Below are 13,304 nucleotides of genomic sequence, written 5' to 3'. Positions count from 1 at the left end.
TACCAGTCCATCAAATTCTCCACAAAGACCATGACTTTGTGGTACTTCAGCACCCATACAGACATTTATAGAATATTCTGTAGCAGAGAATTGGAGCAGCGATGGTGGGGAATGAAGCTGAGTCAGGGTCGCTGCTTTGCTGAGTGGATACAGCAGAAAGACAATAGTGCTTCAGAGGGCAGAGTGCTAACTTTTTGAAAAGGAAAACTGTCATAGATTTAAACTGATATTTTCGATTCAAATTTAACATTAAATGATTCTCATTCTCATTTGTATGTATATATACTTTTAAACACAGCATTAATAATGCCAATCTTACAACTAACCATAAAACTAATCAATGCGATTTACTAAGATTTCTTTGTGGTTCTAATTCTCATTGGAATATAACCCATGAAAGAAATTCATCAGCCCGGCCGGCGTGGCTCAGTTGGTTGAGCCTTGTCCCATGCCCAGAGAGGTCACTGGTTCTATTCCCTGTCAGGGCACAAGCTCGGGTTTGGAGACCCATCCCAGGTACGGGTCCTGCAGAGGCGGCCAATTTATGTTTTTCTCTCATTGATATTTCTACCTCTCTCTCCCTCTCCCTTCCTTTCTCTCTAAAATCATATTCATTAAAAATGTTGTTTTCTAGAGTCATTTGGATAATTCTTTTCCCTATATGGTTTCACCAATGTGAAATTCATACCATGTTCTAATCATCTCTCTCATCACTGAAAGTTTTAGCTCCCTGATTTCCTCTTCACCCAGCAAGACTGTAGTTAAAGTCACCCAGGAAGTGACAGGATTTGAATTCAGGCAGTCTGGTGCCAATGCATGCCTTCACACACTGCACTAACCCCTTGACTAGTCCAGTGATCATAGATCTGGGCTTCTTACTGGATTTGAGTGGGGATGGGGTGGGGGGAGGGTTGAGCCAGATTATGAAGGCTCACATATTTATGGAGGTAAATATGGATGTGAGTTAATGGGATTAATCTGGCCACAGAGTCTCTTATTAGAGTCTACTGTGAGTGCTTAGCTTGCATCCTGGACGATGTGGCTATTGGGAGAGGCATATTTCTTACCAGGAACAGGCGGCTCTGTGAAGGCTTCTGAGCCGCTGTCTTCTCTTGTTTTCCTCATCTCTTCTCTTGGGCGATTCTTACACATTCTACAGACGTTAGCCTAAGTGACACTTCTAGGAAAAGCTTTCCCTAACCTCTCCTGCATTATGTTGGGAAACCCTGTTATGTACTCCTATGTCATCCCATCTTTCAGGATTTTTCTCACTCACTAGGATGCAAATTCAGTGAGAAAAAGGTCTGTCTTGCTCACGTTGTGTCTCAGAGCTTAGCATAGTGCCTGGCCAATAATAGGCTCTCAATAAATATTTGTTAAATCAGTAAAACATATATCAATAAATTATTAATTAAAAGTGAAAGCTCAGAATGGCTTTGTCTGCCCTGCCTTTACCATCTTTTGTTTGTCTGTTAGGGCAAAATCTAAACTAACACCCAAAGTCTAAAAACTTGAAATGAAAAACTGGCTTTCTAAAATCTAAAATTTAAACAAAAATAAATAAATCAAATCTAAAATTTAGGTCTTAGACAAATGTGAAAATCCACAAGAAACGCTAATATATTTTAAATCTTTAACTTTAGGAGAGAACTACTAATCATCAAAATACATTTTATTGATTTTTTACAGAGAGGAAGAGGGTGGGATAGAGAGCTAGAAACATCTATGAGAGAGAAACATCGATCAGCTGCCTCCTGCACGCCCCCTACTGGGGGTGTGCCCACAGCCAAGGTACATGCCCTTGACCGGAATCGAACCTGGGACCCTTGAGTCCGCAGGCCGACGCTCTATCCACTGAGCCAAACCAGTCAGGGCAGGAGGCACTTCTTAGGGTAGAAAAAGATGTTGCCATTAGCCACACGTTGTTAGACATTTGTGAAAGTGACAGCTTCCAGCCAAATGGTCTGACCCCGTTATGTCAGGCCATATTTGGCTCTACTAGTATATAAAATGTTTTTTTTCTACTCAATTCTTGGAGAAAGAAAAATCTTCAGGCTTTTTTGAGGCCATCTACTCAGAAATAGAGCCTACCAGGAAGTTAAGCAGTTACATGCAAGGTTCTTTTATTTTTGTTTTATCTTTTCAAATAGGTAATATATGCACACGGTTCAAAAGTCAAATGATATAAAATGGTATACACTTAGAAGTTTCCTTTCCACTCCTATCCCTAACCACCATAGTCCCCATACCCTTCCACATCATGGATAACACTTTTATTATTTAATAATCCTATATAATAAAAGGCTAAGTGACAGTTACGGCAGGATGACTGGAATGACTGGTCGCTATGATGTGCACTGAGCAGGCGGCCAGGTGAGCAGTTAGGGGTGATTAGGCAGGTAGGCAGGTGAGAGGTTAGAAGCCAGTGGTCCTGGATTGTGAGAGGGATGTCTGACTGCCGGTTTAGGCCCAATCCTGGATGGGGCCTAAACTGGCAGTTGGACATCCCCCAAGGGCTCCTGGATTGTGGGAGGGATGTCTGACTGCTGGTTTAGGCCCGATCCTGGATGGGGCCTAAACTGGCAGTTGGACATCCCCCAAGGGCTCCTGGATTACGAGAGGGCACAGGCCTGGCTGAGAGACACCCCCCATGCATGAATTTTGTGCACCAAGCCTCTAGTAAAATAATTTTAAGTGAAATACATATTTTCTCAATATGTATTTATGCAACTACCTCCCTCCCAACCCCACCCCTAGTGTTCTTCCAGACTCGCCCTTACTACCCATCTAACGAGGAGTCCCAGGAGCCAACTCCTCTACTGGACTGCAACTCAAGTATCAGGACCCAAGTTTCCCTTCCCAAATAACCCTCCACCCGCTTCTAGGACCCGCTTGGCTTCTGTCCAGGAGCCTCCTCTTCCTTCTTGAAGGTTGTGCACAAAACCTGGGTTGGAGAGACCACCCCCAGAAGGCAGATTGGCACAAGTGGGTGGAGCTTGGACAGGCAGGTGTGGGCGTAGGGGAGGGAGGGGCGCTGGTAGCATGGATACCAGGCCCCAGGCAGAGGCACGGAACCTGGGTGGGAAGAAGAGGGCTGGTTTGTGGCTCCAATTTGTGCGCTTGCCTCTCTCCTCCTCCTCCTCTCCCCTAAAATAAGGTGCCAGCCTGGCTTTACATACCTACCGTATGTTCACAGCCTACGATAGTTCTATCTGTAAACATGCTTCTCTGCACCTCCTCTCAACTACTTATGGTTTCCCCAGATATTCTGGACGTTTCTATAACCTCCATGACTTTCCACACGATGCCGTCCCAAACCTTTCTCCCTTTTCTTCACCTGATGAAATTCTTCTACCAACCAACCAGTTGGTATACCAGCTCCTGTGTTAGTGACCACTGCAAATCCTCTCTACCCTCCAACTCTCACCCCCAGGCAGAGTTAGCTGCTCTGCATGTGTGTGCAGAGGTTGAACAGGAGGTTACTCACTGGGATCTCATAACACTCCCTGTGGAAACACACCATACTGTATGTAATTGCTTTTTGCCCCTAGACTAGACTGTGTGGAAGCTCTTCCAGGGCAGAAAACATAGTTCTTCATGCTTATCCCAGTGCCTGCCCCCAGAGCCTGGCACTCAGTGGACAGCCAACAAATCTTTCAGTGTGGTAGTGTCATCAGAATCCCAGCTCTCCCCAGGGACCACGTGGCTTTGGGCAAATTACTGAATCCGGATTTCCTACCAGTATTATTTTTTTAAAATAAAAATGAACATAATTACCTTCTTGAACGGCCCTAAGGATTAAATAAAACAACGGTCCCAAGTACTTCAGCATAATAATAAATAGTATGGGCTTGATCGAGGATAACCATGATTAAGTTAGCTCCTATATTCTGATCCTAGGTAACGTGTAAGAGGAAGTAAATAGTCCTTCCAAGCCAGTGACGTGGTTCCCCCAAATTTGTACTTAATGTTGCAATCTTAATAAAACTGTGGGAAAATCGTTTTTTTAAAAAAATGCCCCAGGTAAGGGTGAGGCTTGAAAAATTGTTTATTAAAAAGGTACCAAGGGCCCTAGCTGGTTGTTCAGTGGTTAGAACGCTAGCCCTCAGATTGTAGGATCACAGGTTAGATTCTGATCAAGGGCACATACCTTGGTTTGCAGGCTTGATCCCTGGCCCTGGTGGGGAGTGGGGCGATTGTGGAGGCAACCTCTGTCTCTCCCCCTCCCTCCCTTCCACTCTCTCTAAAACAAAAACAAAAAACAAAAAACAAACAATGGGAAAAAATACCCTCAGATGAGGATTAACAAACAAAAAAAAGGTATCAAGTAATATTTTTTAATAAATTCAAAGCATTAGGAAACTCTTGGCACACTTGACACAAAATGTGTGAGAAAGTACTATATTACAATCTGTTTTGAGAGGTTTTCACAATAATGCTTATCAACTAAGAACGGGGAAATAAGGAAGCATAAAGTGTATTTTTTATAACTACCTCTTTAAGAACTTCATATAATTATAACTGTATTTGTTTTTATTACTACATACTTAGCTATTCCTATAACAAGGCTGTAGGTATACCTATAGATATTCAGTTTAGATGTTTTAAAAAAAGGAAAAGGTAATTGCAAAACATGCCAGTAAAAACAAAACAATTATTAAGTTGCTATATGTATCATATCTAATCTGCTATCACTTGTTTCCCCAAATTCAGGACTTTTGTCTATTAGTATATTGTACAATATTAAATGAATTTGCTGCTATTTGCATTCTTGTACCTCTAAATCCTGTTTTTATTAAGGAGAAAGAACCCCCCGCCGCCCCCCTGCAAAAAAAATGGAATGTGATCTAAGCTTGTAGGAAAAATCAAAGCGGGTTGATTACACTTATTTGAATTCTTTTTTTTTTTAATTCTCATCTGAGGATGTTTATTAATTTTTAGAGAGGAAGGGAAGGGGGGTGAGGGTGGAGGAACATCAGTCGATTGCCTCCTGTCCGAGTCCCACCCTGACCAAGGATTGAAATTGAAATTTAAGTATGTTATTACCTAAATTATCCTGACTGAGAACCAAACCCACATGGAGTGATGCCCTAAGCAAGTGTGCCACCAGCCAGGACCACTTTCTTATTTGAATCTTATTGCTCATACAGCCTGGTTATAATAAAGTTTGCTTAATGGTCTCAATCTTTGTCTTCCAAGCTAGGGCAAATAAAATAAAAAGGATACTGCTGTAAAGTTGGTGAAGCAAGCAATTGCTTGGCCTGTTACAAAATCAGACACTTTTTTTCTGCAAGTTGTCCATGCTCTTCGTATGCTATTAGCTGTTATAGCTTACAGTCTCAACTATGGGAGGCTGAAAACCCTATAGTTTGCAAACCTATTATCTATAAGGGCTAATTATACTAATTCTTTTCACAACCAGCACATCAGATTGTCCATTATAGAGTCACTGAAATCTATAGGAGCTGCTAATTTAAAATCTTTGGCTATATGAAGATAGCTAAGGTTGAGAATAAATATGTATTATGGGAGAGCTAGAGATACTAATAGCAAACTTAGGAAGATTTTAAAGGAGTAAGACAAAATCTGGTAAATCGTGTATTCTAAGTGGCAGGAATGAAAAGTAGTGTTAGTCTTACAAAGTTAATAATATCATAGTAAAAGTAGCTTTTCTTTGAGTTGCCTTTTGTGCTTAAAAAATAGAACAAGTTGAAAAACATCTTGACTCTGTTGAATTCTACACTGGAGGTGGGAGGAAGCCGAAGCTTCCTTATGGAAAGAGATGGCGGAGTTTGGCATTGAGTTCTTTCTCCTTGCTTAAAAGATCCAGGCTGTGCTTTTTGAAGGCTTCTGACTGCAGCCTGAGCTCCTCGTAGGCCTTCTGGATCCCAGCTATCCTGCGCTGGAGCTCCCGGACTCTCAAGTTGCTGTCCACAGCCACCGCCTCTTGCTCAAACCGCTCTAGCGCTTGTCGCCTGGCCACCTCTGCGGCCTCCAGCTTCTCCTCCAGCTGGCGGATGTCCGCTTGCTTGCTCTGAAGCACCTTGCCCCTGTCCATGGAGAGCTGGAGCAGCTCCTCCTTCTCCCGCGTGACCATCTGCAGCCTGGCCTGCAGCTCCTGGCTCAGGCTGCCGTGCGCCTGCTCGGCCTTCGCCATCTGCTCCACGGCCTGCTGGTGCTGCTGCTGGAGGCTCTGCAGCTGGCTGCGCAGCTGCTCTGTCTCCGCGGTGTGGGCGCTGGCCTGCTGGCTCTGCAGCTCCAGCAGCTCCTTCTCCCGGGCCTGTGCCCGGCAGGCATCCTGGGCACACCTCTGCTTCAGAGTCTCCAGCTCCTGGGCCAGGGCCTCGCTCTCGGCTGTGAGCTGCAGGACTTTGGCCTCGTGGTCCTTCAGAGCCTGGCTGAAGAGGCTGTTGTTCTCCAGCCTCAGCCTCTCGTTCTCCTCTCTCAGCTTGACGTTCTCGCTCTTGTATTGGTCCTTGAAGCGGATCATCTCCTCGTGGTTGGCCGCCAGGGTCATGAAGCGGTCCTCCAGCTTCCGGGCATGCTCGCTCTTGGCCTTCAGCTTCTCGGCCTCCAGCACCCCCTTCTCCTCCAGCTCGGTGTTGAGCATCTCCAGGATCTGGCAGCGCTCCAGGGCCTCGTCGGACCTCCGCTTCAGGATGCAGATGAGCTGGGACTGCTCGTGGATGCGGGAGCGAAGCATCGCCTTCTCGCTCTTCTCCTCCTCGGACAGTCCCCGGAGGTTGGCCAAGGCTTCCCTCAGGCCATCCATTTCCTTAAACCCCATCTCCTCTTCCTGGTTTTCCAGGGTTTTGTTTTGCGTATCTAAGGGCTCTTCAGAGGGTGGGGTGTCCATCCATCTCGAGAACCTGCTCATCCTCAGGCTCAGGTGCTCTCTCCACCGTGGGCTGACTCCGCACTCTTTCCCGTTGCCAGGGGCTCGGGGCACTGTCGGCAGCAGTTTCCCCCAGGATGGAGCCCCGCGGTTGGTGGGCGGGTCTTCAGAATGTGGTGACGTAACAGGGGACCAATCTGGCGGGGCTCTGCTTGCTTTTCTAACCAATCACAGCCCTCCGCTCACAGCCCCGGGTCTGGCCTCTGCGGCACAGGGAGCAGATGCCAACCCTCCGGGTTTGCAGCCAGTCAGGGCAAGAAACCCGACTCCACCTCATCTGGTTGAAGTAAACAAACCGAGCTGGCAGCGACTGCTCCTGCCTCCTCTCCCCACCTCAGTTGTCATGAGAATAGGTCACAGTTGGCTCCTTTGAAAACTGCAGTCCGTAAATACAAAGTAGCAGCGGTACGCCGAGAGCCGGGACGCTAAGTGCCTTGAGTTTGCATCTGTAGTGCTCGGCACAGTTCAGCAAAAGAGCAAACCCCAGTGAAATAAATACTCTTTTTTTTTTAATTGGGTATTCAGCACTCCCTGTTTTTACTCACTAGCAAAATAAGGTTACAGGAAGAAGCTTAATGAGTGACATAGAGATGGCAAACATCCAAACAGAAGACAAGGTACCAAATGAGGCTTACCGTCATATAACGTCCATTTCAGAGGAATTAAGTAGTTAACTGTAAGGAATAAAATAAAGCCCGACCGGTATGATAGCTCAGTGGCTGAGCGTCAACCTATGAACCAGGAGGTCATGATTCAATTCCCCGTCAGGGTACATGCCCAGGTTGCAGGCTCCATCCCCATTGTGGGGCGTGTGGGAGGAAACTGATCAATGATCCTCTCTCATCATTGATGTTCCTATGTCTCTCTCCCTTCTTCCCTGAAATCGATTTAAAAAAAAAAAGAATAAAATAAAAATCAAAGTATTAGAAGTGGAAACTAGAAAAAATAAAGGAAACCATACAAGTTGTGGGTCAGGAAGGACTTTCTCAGCTTAAACATTGTGTAAAAGAGGAGTAAGGAAAAGCTTACTTTGCCTTTGTTGGACAGTTGTATATAATTTTAAAAACTGGGCCCTAGCTGGTCTGGCTCAGTGGATAGAGCGTCAGCCTGCGGGCTGAAGTGTCCTGGGTTTGATTTCAGTCAAGGGCACATGCCTGGGTTGCGGGCTCAATCCCCAGTAGGGAGCATGCAGGAGGCAGCCGATCAATGATTTATGTTATGTCTCTCATCATTTATGTTTATCTCTCTCTCCCTCTTCCTACTTCTCTGAAATCAATAAAAAACATATTTAACAAATTGTGACCTAGGAGGTGTATAATTTAAAAAATGGACCTCTGAGGTCTATCCAGCCTCTCCTTCCTCTGAACTTGCCTGGCATTTTACCCCCTAGCCCTAACCAACTATGGAAAGTCCCCTAACCAGCAGCTCCCTGGCTCTGTCCGTAGGTGTTCTTTGCCTGGAATGCCTTTTCCCACCTTGTCCCGTGCTGCTCTAGTATTTCGCACAGTATTTAGTTCAGAATCACCTCCTCTGTGAAGCCTTTCCTGGCCCCAACATGTAAAATTGACCACGCACCTCTTTCAGTGCACTCACAGTAGCCTATTTGTACTGTTAATGGAACATGTCAGACCTTACTGCATTCACTGTTTACCTGCTTGCCTCCCTGTATTAAATGCTGAGATCATTAAGAGCAGGGACTGTGTCTGTTTTATCCTTGATGACTAAACCAGTGCCTGGCACACTGAGAAAACTCAGATAAATATGTGTTGAATGGATGTTAACTGCCTGGCCAGTGTGGTTCAGTGGTTGAGCATCAACCCATGAAACAAGAGATCACCAGTTAGATTCCTGGTCGGGGCACATGGAATGTGGGATTGTGGGCTCGATCCCCTGTAGGGGGCATGCAGGAAACAGCCAATTAAAATTATCCCTCTCTCCCTCTCCCTTCCTCTATGAAATCAATAAAAATATTTTTTAAAAATTAGACAAGAATGTGTTTTCTTCAAAGCTTTTCAATTACTTTTAAAAAGTAAAGCCTCGCCCTAACCGGTTTGGCTCAGTGGATAGAGTGTTGGCCTGTGGACTGTAGGGTCCCAGGTTCAATTCTGGTCAAGGGCGTGTACCTTGGTTATGGGCACATCCCCAGTGGGGAGTGTGCAGGAGGCAGCTGATTGATGTTTCTCTCTCATCGATGTTTCTGACTCTCTATCCCTCCCCTCTCCCTTCCTTTCTCTAAAAAAAATCAATAAAATATATATTTTTAAAGATAAAATAAAAAGTAAAGCCTCTAATAAAATAGCCAAAACTGCCCACTTAGAGGAAATCATGTCCAATGTGCAATAAATACTGGAGAAATATTAGCCTAGCAGAATTTCTTTAGCCTTGCTAGGGAATTTAGATTTTAGGATCCCTAGCATAAAGTATTTCATTTAAAATAAGAAGTCAGATTAATTTGACAATACATTTAAGTCATAATAATTTATTCTAAGGATTTTTACAAAATACTTTATGAAAATTATACATATATAGGAAATACAGTATAATTAAACAATTTACATTCTAATTAAAACTTTGTTGCAAAGCATGTCTGTGACCACTCTCATGCTGCTTTCATATAGTAGAGTTATAAGAAAAACAGAATCTTACATATGCAAGGCTTTTGTTTTATATATATTCTATTACAAAATACAGGCTTGAGACCTAGCTTAGGAGAAAATTAAGCCAAAAACTGAATTCCACTTATGGCCAGTGGGTGGCACCAAAGCACATCCGAGACTGTTTTAACACTGGGAAAAGGGAAAGCAGTTTCTCAAGACAGAAAGTACATGCAGTAAACTGGGTCTCGCCCTAATATGGAATTCCGTATTTTATAGAGATTACAGAGTAAATAGTTTTCTTATGGTCAAATTCTTTATCATCACCGATATTCTGCCTCCCCCCCCATAGGAATACCTCTGTCACTGTTTTCCACAACCTACGAATTTGCAATTGCTGTAAGGAATTTCATTGGTCAAGAGGCAGGCTTTGCTAACCGTAGCACAAGACTGGTGTAAAGCACATGATGGAAAATTAGAAAAATTTTCCTGTTAACACCCCACATTTAATAATTTTTGGGGGGGAGGGCAGCTTTTTTTTGAAGCAACAGGTAGATTTTCCTAGCTTTCTCCAATATCTTCGTTAACACTGGAGTCACACATACGTTATACATTTTGTTATTTTTTAAATACCGTGGGCCTATAACCAAAGAGGCACATGCAGGTTGACTTTAAAATGAGTGCCGACAGATAGGAGGTGTGGATCTCTGTCCACATGGTCAGATTTTCAAGATCAGATTCCACCTGGGTAGTAGTTTTCAGTGGAGGAGCCAATGGACTTGGGGCTCATTTGGAAATCCTGGCGATAGGCAGCACTCTGAGAGGCAGGGTTGCTTCAATCCAAGTGTTGGGGGAATTTACCATCTTTTCCCAGAGAGCAACTTCCTCTGAAGTAGAGTCCATCCAGTCCACTTCAGTTTCAGAACTTTTACCTGAAAAGAAGCTTTGAGTTAAAAAAGGAATAGCGCATCGGGGAGTGGGAGGGAACTTGTTATTCTTTTTTAAAAGATATTTTCTATTAATTTCACAGAGGAAGGGTGACGTAGACAGAGATAGAAACATCAATGATAAGAGAAAATCATTGATTGGCTTCCTCCTACCCACCCCTCACTGGGAATGGGGCCAGCAACCTGGCCATGTGCCCTGCGGGGGAATTGAACCAAGACCTCCTTGTTCATGGGTTGATGCTCAAACACTGAGCCACACCAGCCGGGCAGTCATTCTTTAATTATAAGCACCAATGGAAGTCAGCTAGGAAGAGTTTTAACGTCACCAGGAGGGCAGATCTGGGACTCACTATAAGAAAGAACTGTTGAACCATCCGAGATGAGTACTCTATTCCCAGAGTAATGGTTTCTCTTCTCAGTCATCGAAAAGCTAGATGACAATCTGTCACAGGCATGGGGGAGTGGTAGGAAGGATTCCCACCGTGGGTTAGAAGTGACAGTAGATAAGCTCTGAGGAAGCGTGACTACAGCTTTAGCGTTGAGCAGACTCAATTTGAATCTCGGCTCCACCACTTACTCTGTTACTTAATTTCTTAGAACGCCAGCTGTTCTGGAGATAGCATTAGTAACTGCTCATCAAATTGCTGTTAGGATGAAGTGAAATAATGCAAATAAAGCACTCAGTACAGTGACCAGTGCTCCATAAATGTTGGTTGCTATTATTATTCAAAGCACACTTTTAGCTAGAAAAGGCCATAATGTTTTTTCAGGAAAGAGTAGTGACCAGAGCTCTTCTGTTCCCCCCACAATAAGGTAAGCTCTGCGTGGTGACACACTGCACCCTGTTAATCTTCATATCCGGAGCCCGCAGCACGCAGCTGGCACGCCTTCACTCACTCACTAGATTACACTTAATGGAAATATCTGTTTGCATTAGGGAGGAGCAAAGCAACAAATCTCTAGCATCAGTTCTCAACCTGTGGGTTGCGACCCTTTCACAGGGGTCGCCTAAGACCATCGGAAAACACATATATAATTACATGTTGTTTTTGTGATTAGTCACTATGCTTTAATTATGTTCAATTTGTAACAATGAAATTGGGGGTCACCACAACATGAGGAACTGTATTAAAGGGTCGCGGCATTAGGAAGATTGAGAACCACTGCTAGCATCTCCAGAAGCATTTGGCTCACAGGAGATTTAAAAAAGTAACAAATATTACCGGTTCCAAAGCTGATGCGAAGACCTCCCAAAGACTGGTTGGTTAATTTGTAATGGTCTCAGATGGTAAGCTCTATGCAGGCTTCCGTCAGATCTTCAGGCCTGAACCCATCGTACACCATGGTGTGGATGAAGACAGGGTTGCTGGTCTTCCCCACAGCTCTTGTCCTCTGGTGACTTTTCCAACTTGTATCTGGCAGGATGATACTACCAAAGGAAACATGATTGTGAGAGCATTTTAATGAAATAGTGGACACTTGTGCTTTCCATACACTTCAACGTAGCTACTGGTGGAAGGAAGGGAAGGGGAGAGTGTAGAGAAACAGCACTGATGGTGGGAGCCCTCATGCGGGAAAGACGGTGCATTTGAGTGGACCAGACTTGCCTTGAACCCTGACTCTGCCACTCATTGGCTGTGCATTGCAGGGAAAATCAGTTAACCTCAGACACTTGCTTCCTCATCTGGAAGATGGGAGTGGTAACGCCCACTTCACAAGGTTAGTATTAAAATTACATATTAAGCCAACAGCTTAGCTCAGTTTCTGCATTTAGTAAGTGCTTACTCTGTAGCAATTGTTTGAGGATTCCTTTAAAATTTGGAAGCACAGTCTATTCCTGATCATCTGGGATAGCCTAAGGAATTAGTCTTGTACAGAAATGGAAAAGAAGAGAAACCTCCCCAATTTGTTAGATTTGATTTGGGAAATAAATTATATATTTTCAACCATTTACATTTAATTTGTGGTAACAGCTGAATTAACTTTAACCTATCATGCCACCGGTAAAGGCAAGAAGGTCTGAGACTAGTCTCAAAATAGGAGACTGACCTGAGTTGAAAAATGTTACCAGCTGACATCTATGAAGAATGTGTTGCCTTTTTGTTTTGTGGATGGTGTCTTTTGCTGTATCGAAGCTTTTTGGTTTGATGTAGTCTCACTCATTTATTTTTGCTTTTACTCCCCTTGCCTTTGGGGTCAAGTTCACAAAATCCCCTCTGAGACTAAGGTCCATTAATTTAGTACCAATATTTTCTTTGATGTATTTTGTTATTTTAGTCTCATATTCAGGTCTTTAATCCATTTTGACTTCATTTTTGTGTAAGGTGTCATACCCCCATGCTCATTGAAGCATTGTTCACAATAACCAAGACATGGAAACAACCTGTGTCCTTTGATGGATGATTGGGTAAAGAAGATGTGGTACATTTATACAACGAAATACAACTCAGCCATAAAAACAAACAAACAAACAAAAAGATGAAACATTGTCAATTGCGACAACATGGATGGACCTTGAGTGTATCATACTAAGTAAAATAAATCAGGTGGCATGGCTGATTGATTGAGCACTGACCTATGAACCAAGAGGTCTTGGTTTGATTCCCAGTCAGGGCATATGCCCAAATTGTGGGCTTGATCCCCAGTGTGGGGCATGTAGGAGGCAGGCAATCAATGATTCTTTCTTATTGATATTTCTATCCCTCTCTTCCCCCATTAATATCTGAAATCAATAAAAATATTAAAATAAGTCAGGTGGGAAAGAACAAGAACCATACAATTTCACCCATATGTGGGATATAAAACAGAAAGCAACATACAAACCAGCAAAACAAAATCATAATCACAGACAATAGTATGGTTGTTATC

General features: G+C 43.7%; 1 protein-coding gene across 1 annotated transcript; it reads right to left on the bottom strand.

Moving 5' to 3' along the window:
* Nucleotides 1-4,373: 4,373 nt before the first annotated feature.
* CCDC89 (coiled-coil domain containing 89) lies at nucleotides 4,374-7,118 on the bottom strand. Its single transcript, XM_036324771.1, has one exon. The coding sequence runs from the start codon at nucleotides 6,875-6,877 to the stop codon at nucleotides 5,771-5,773; it is 1,107 nt and encodes a 368-aa protein (XP_036180664.1). The 5' UTR covers nucleotides 6,878-7,118; the 3' UTR covers nucleotides 4,374-5,770.
* Between the last annotated feature and the right edge of the window lie 6,186 nt (nucleotides 7,119-13,304).

This window comes from Myotis myotis, unplaced genomic scaffold, assembly GCF_014108235.1.
Source record: "Myotis myotis isolate mMyoMyo1 unplaced genomic scaffold, mMyoMyo1.p scaffold_m19_p_10, whole genome shotgun sequence".
In the NCBI taxonomy this organism is placed as follows: Eukaryota; Metazoa; Chordata; class Mammalia; order Chiroptera; family Vespertilionidae; genus Myotis; species Myotis myotis.
Note: the sequence above shows the minus strand (reverse complement) of the source record. Positions and strands in the feature narration are given on the sequence as shown.

Coding starts and splice junctions, on each gene's coding strand:
- CCDC89 (XM_036324771.1), bottom strand. CDS start 6,877: ATGAGCAGGTTCTCGAGATGGATGGACACCCCACCCTCTGAAGAGCCC.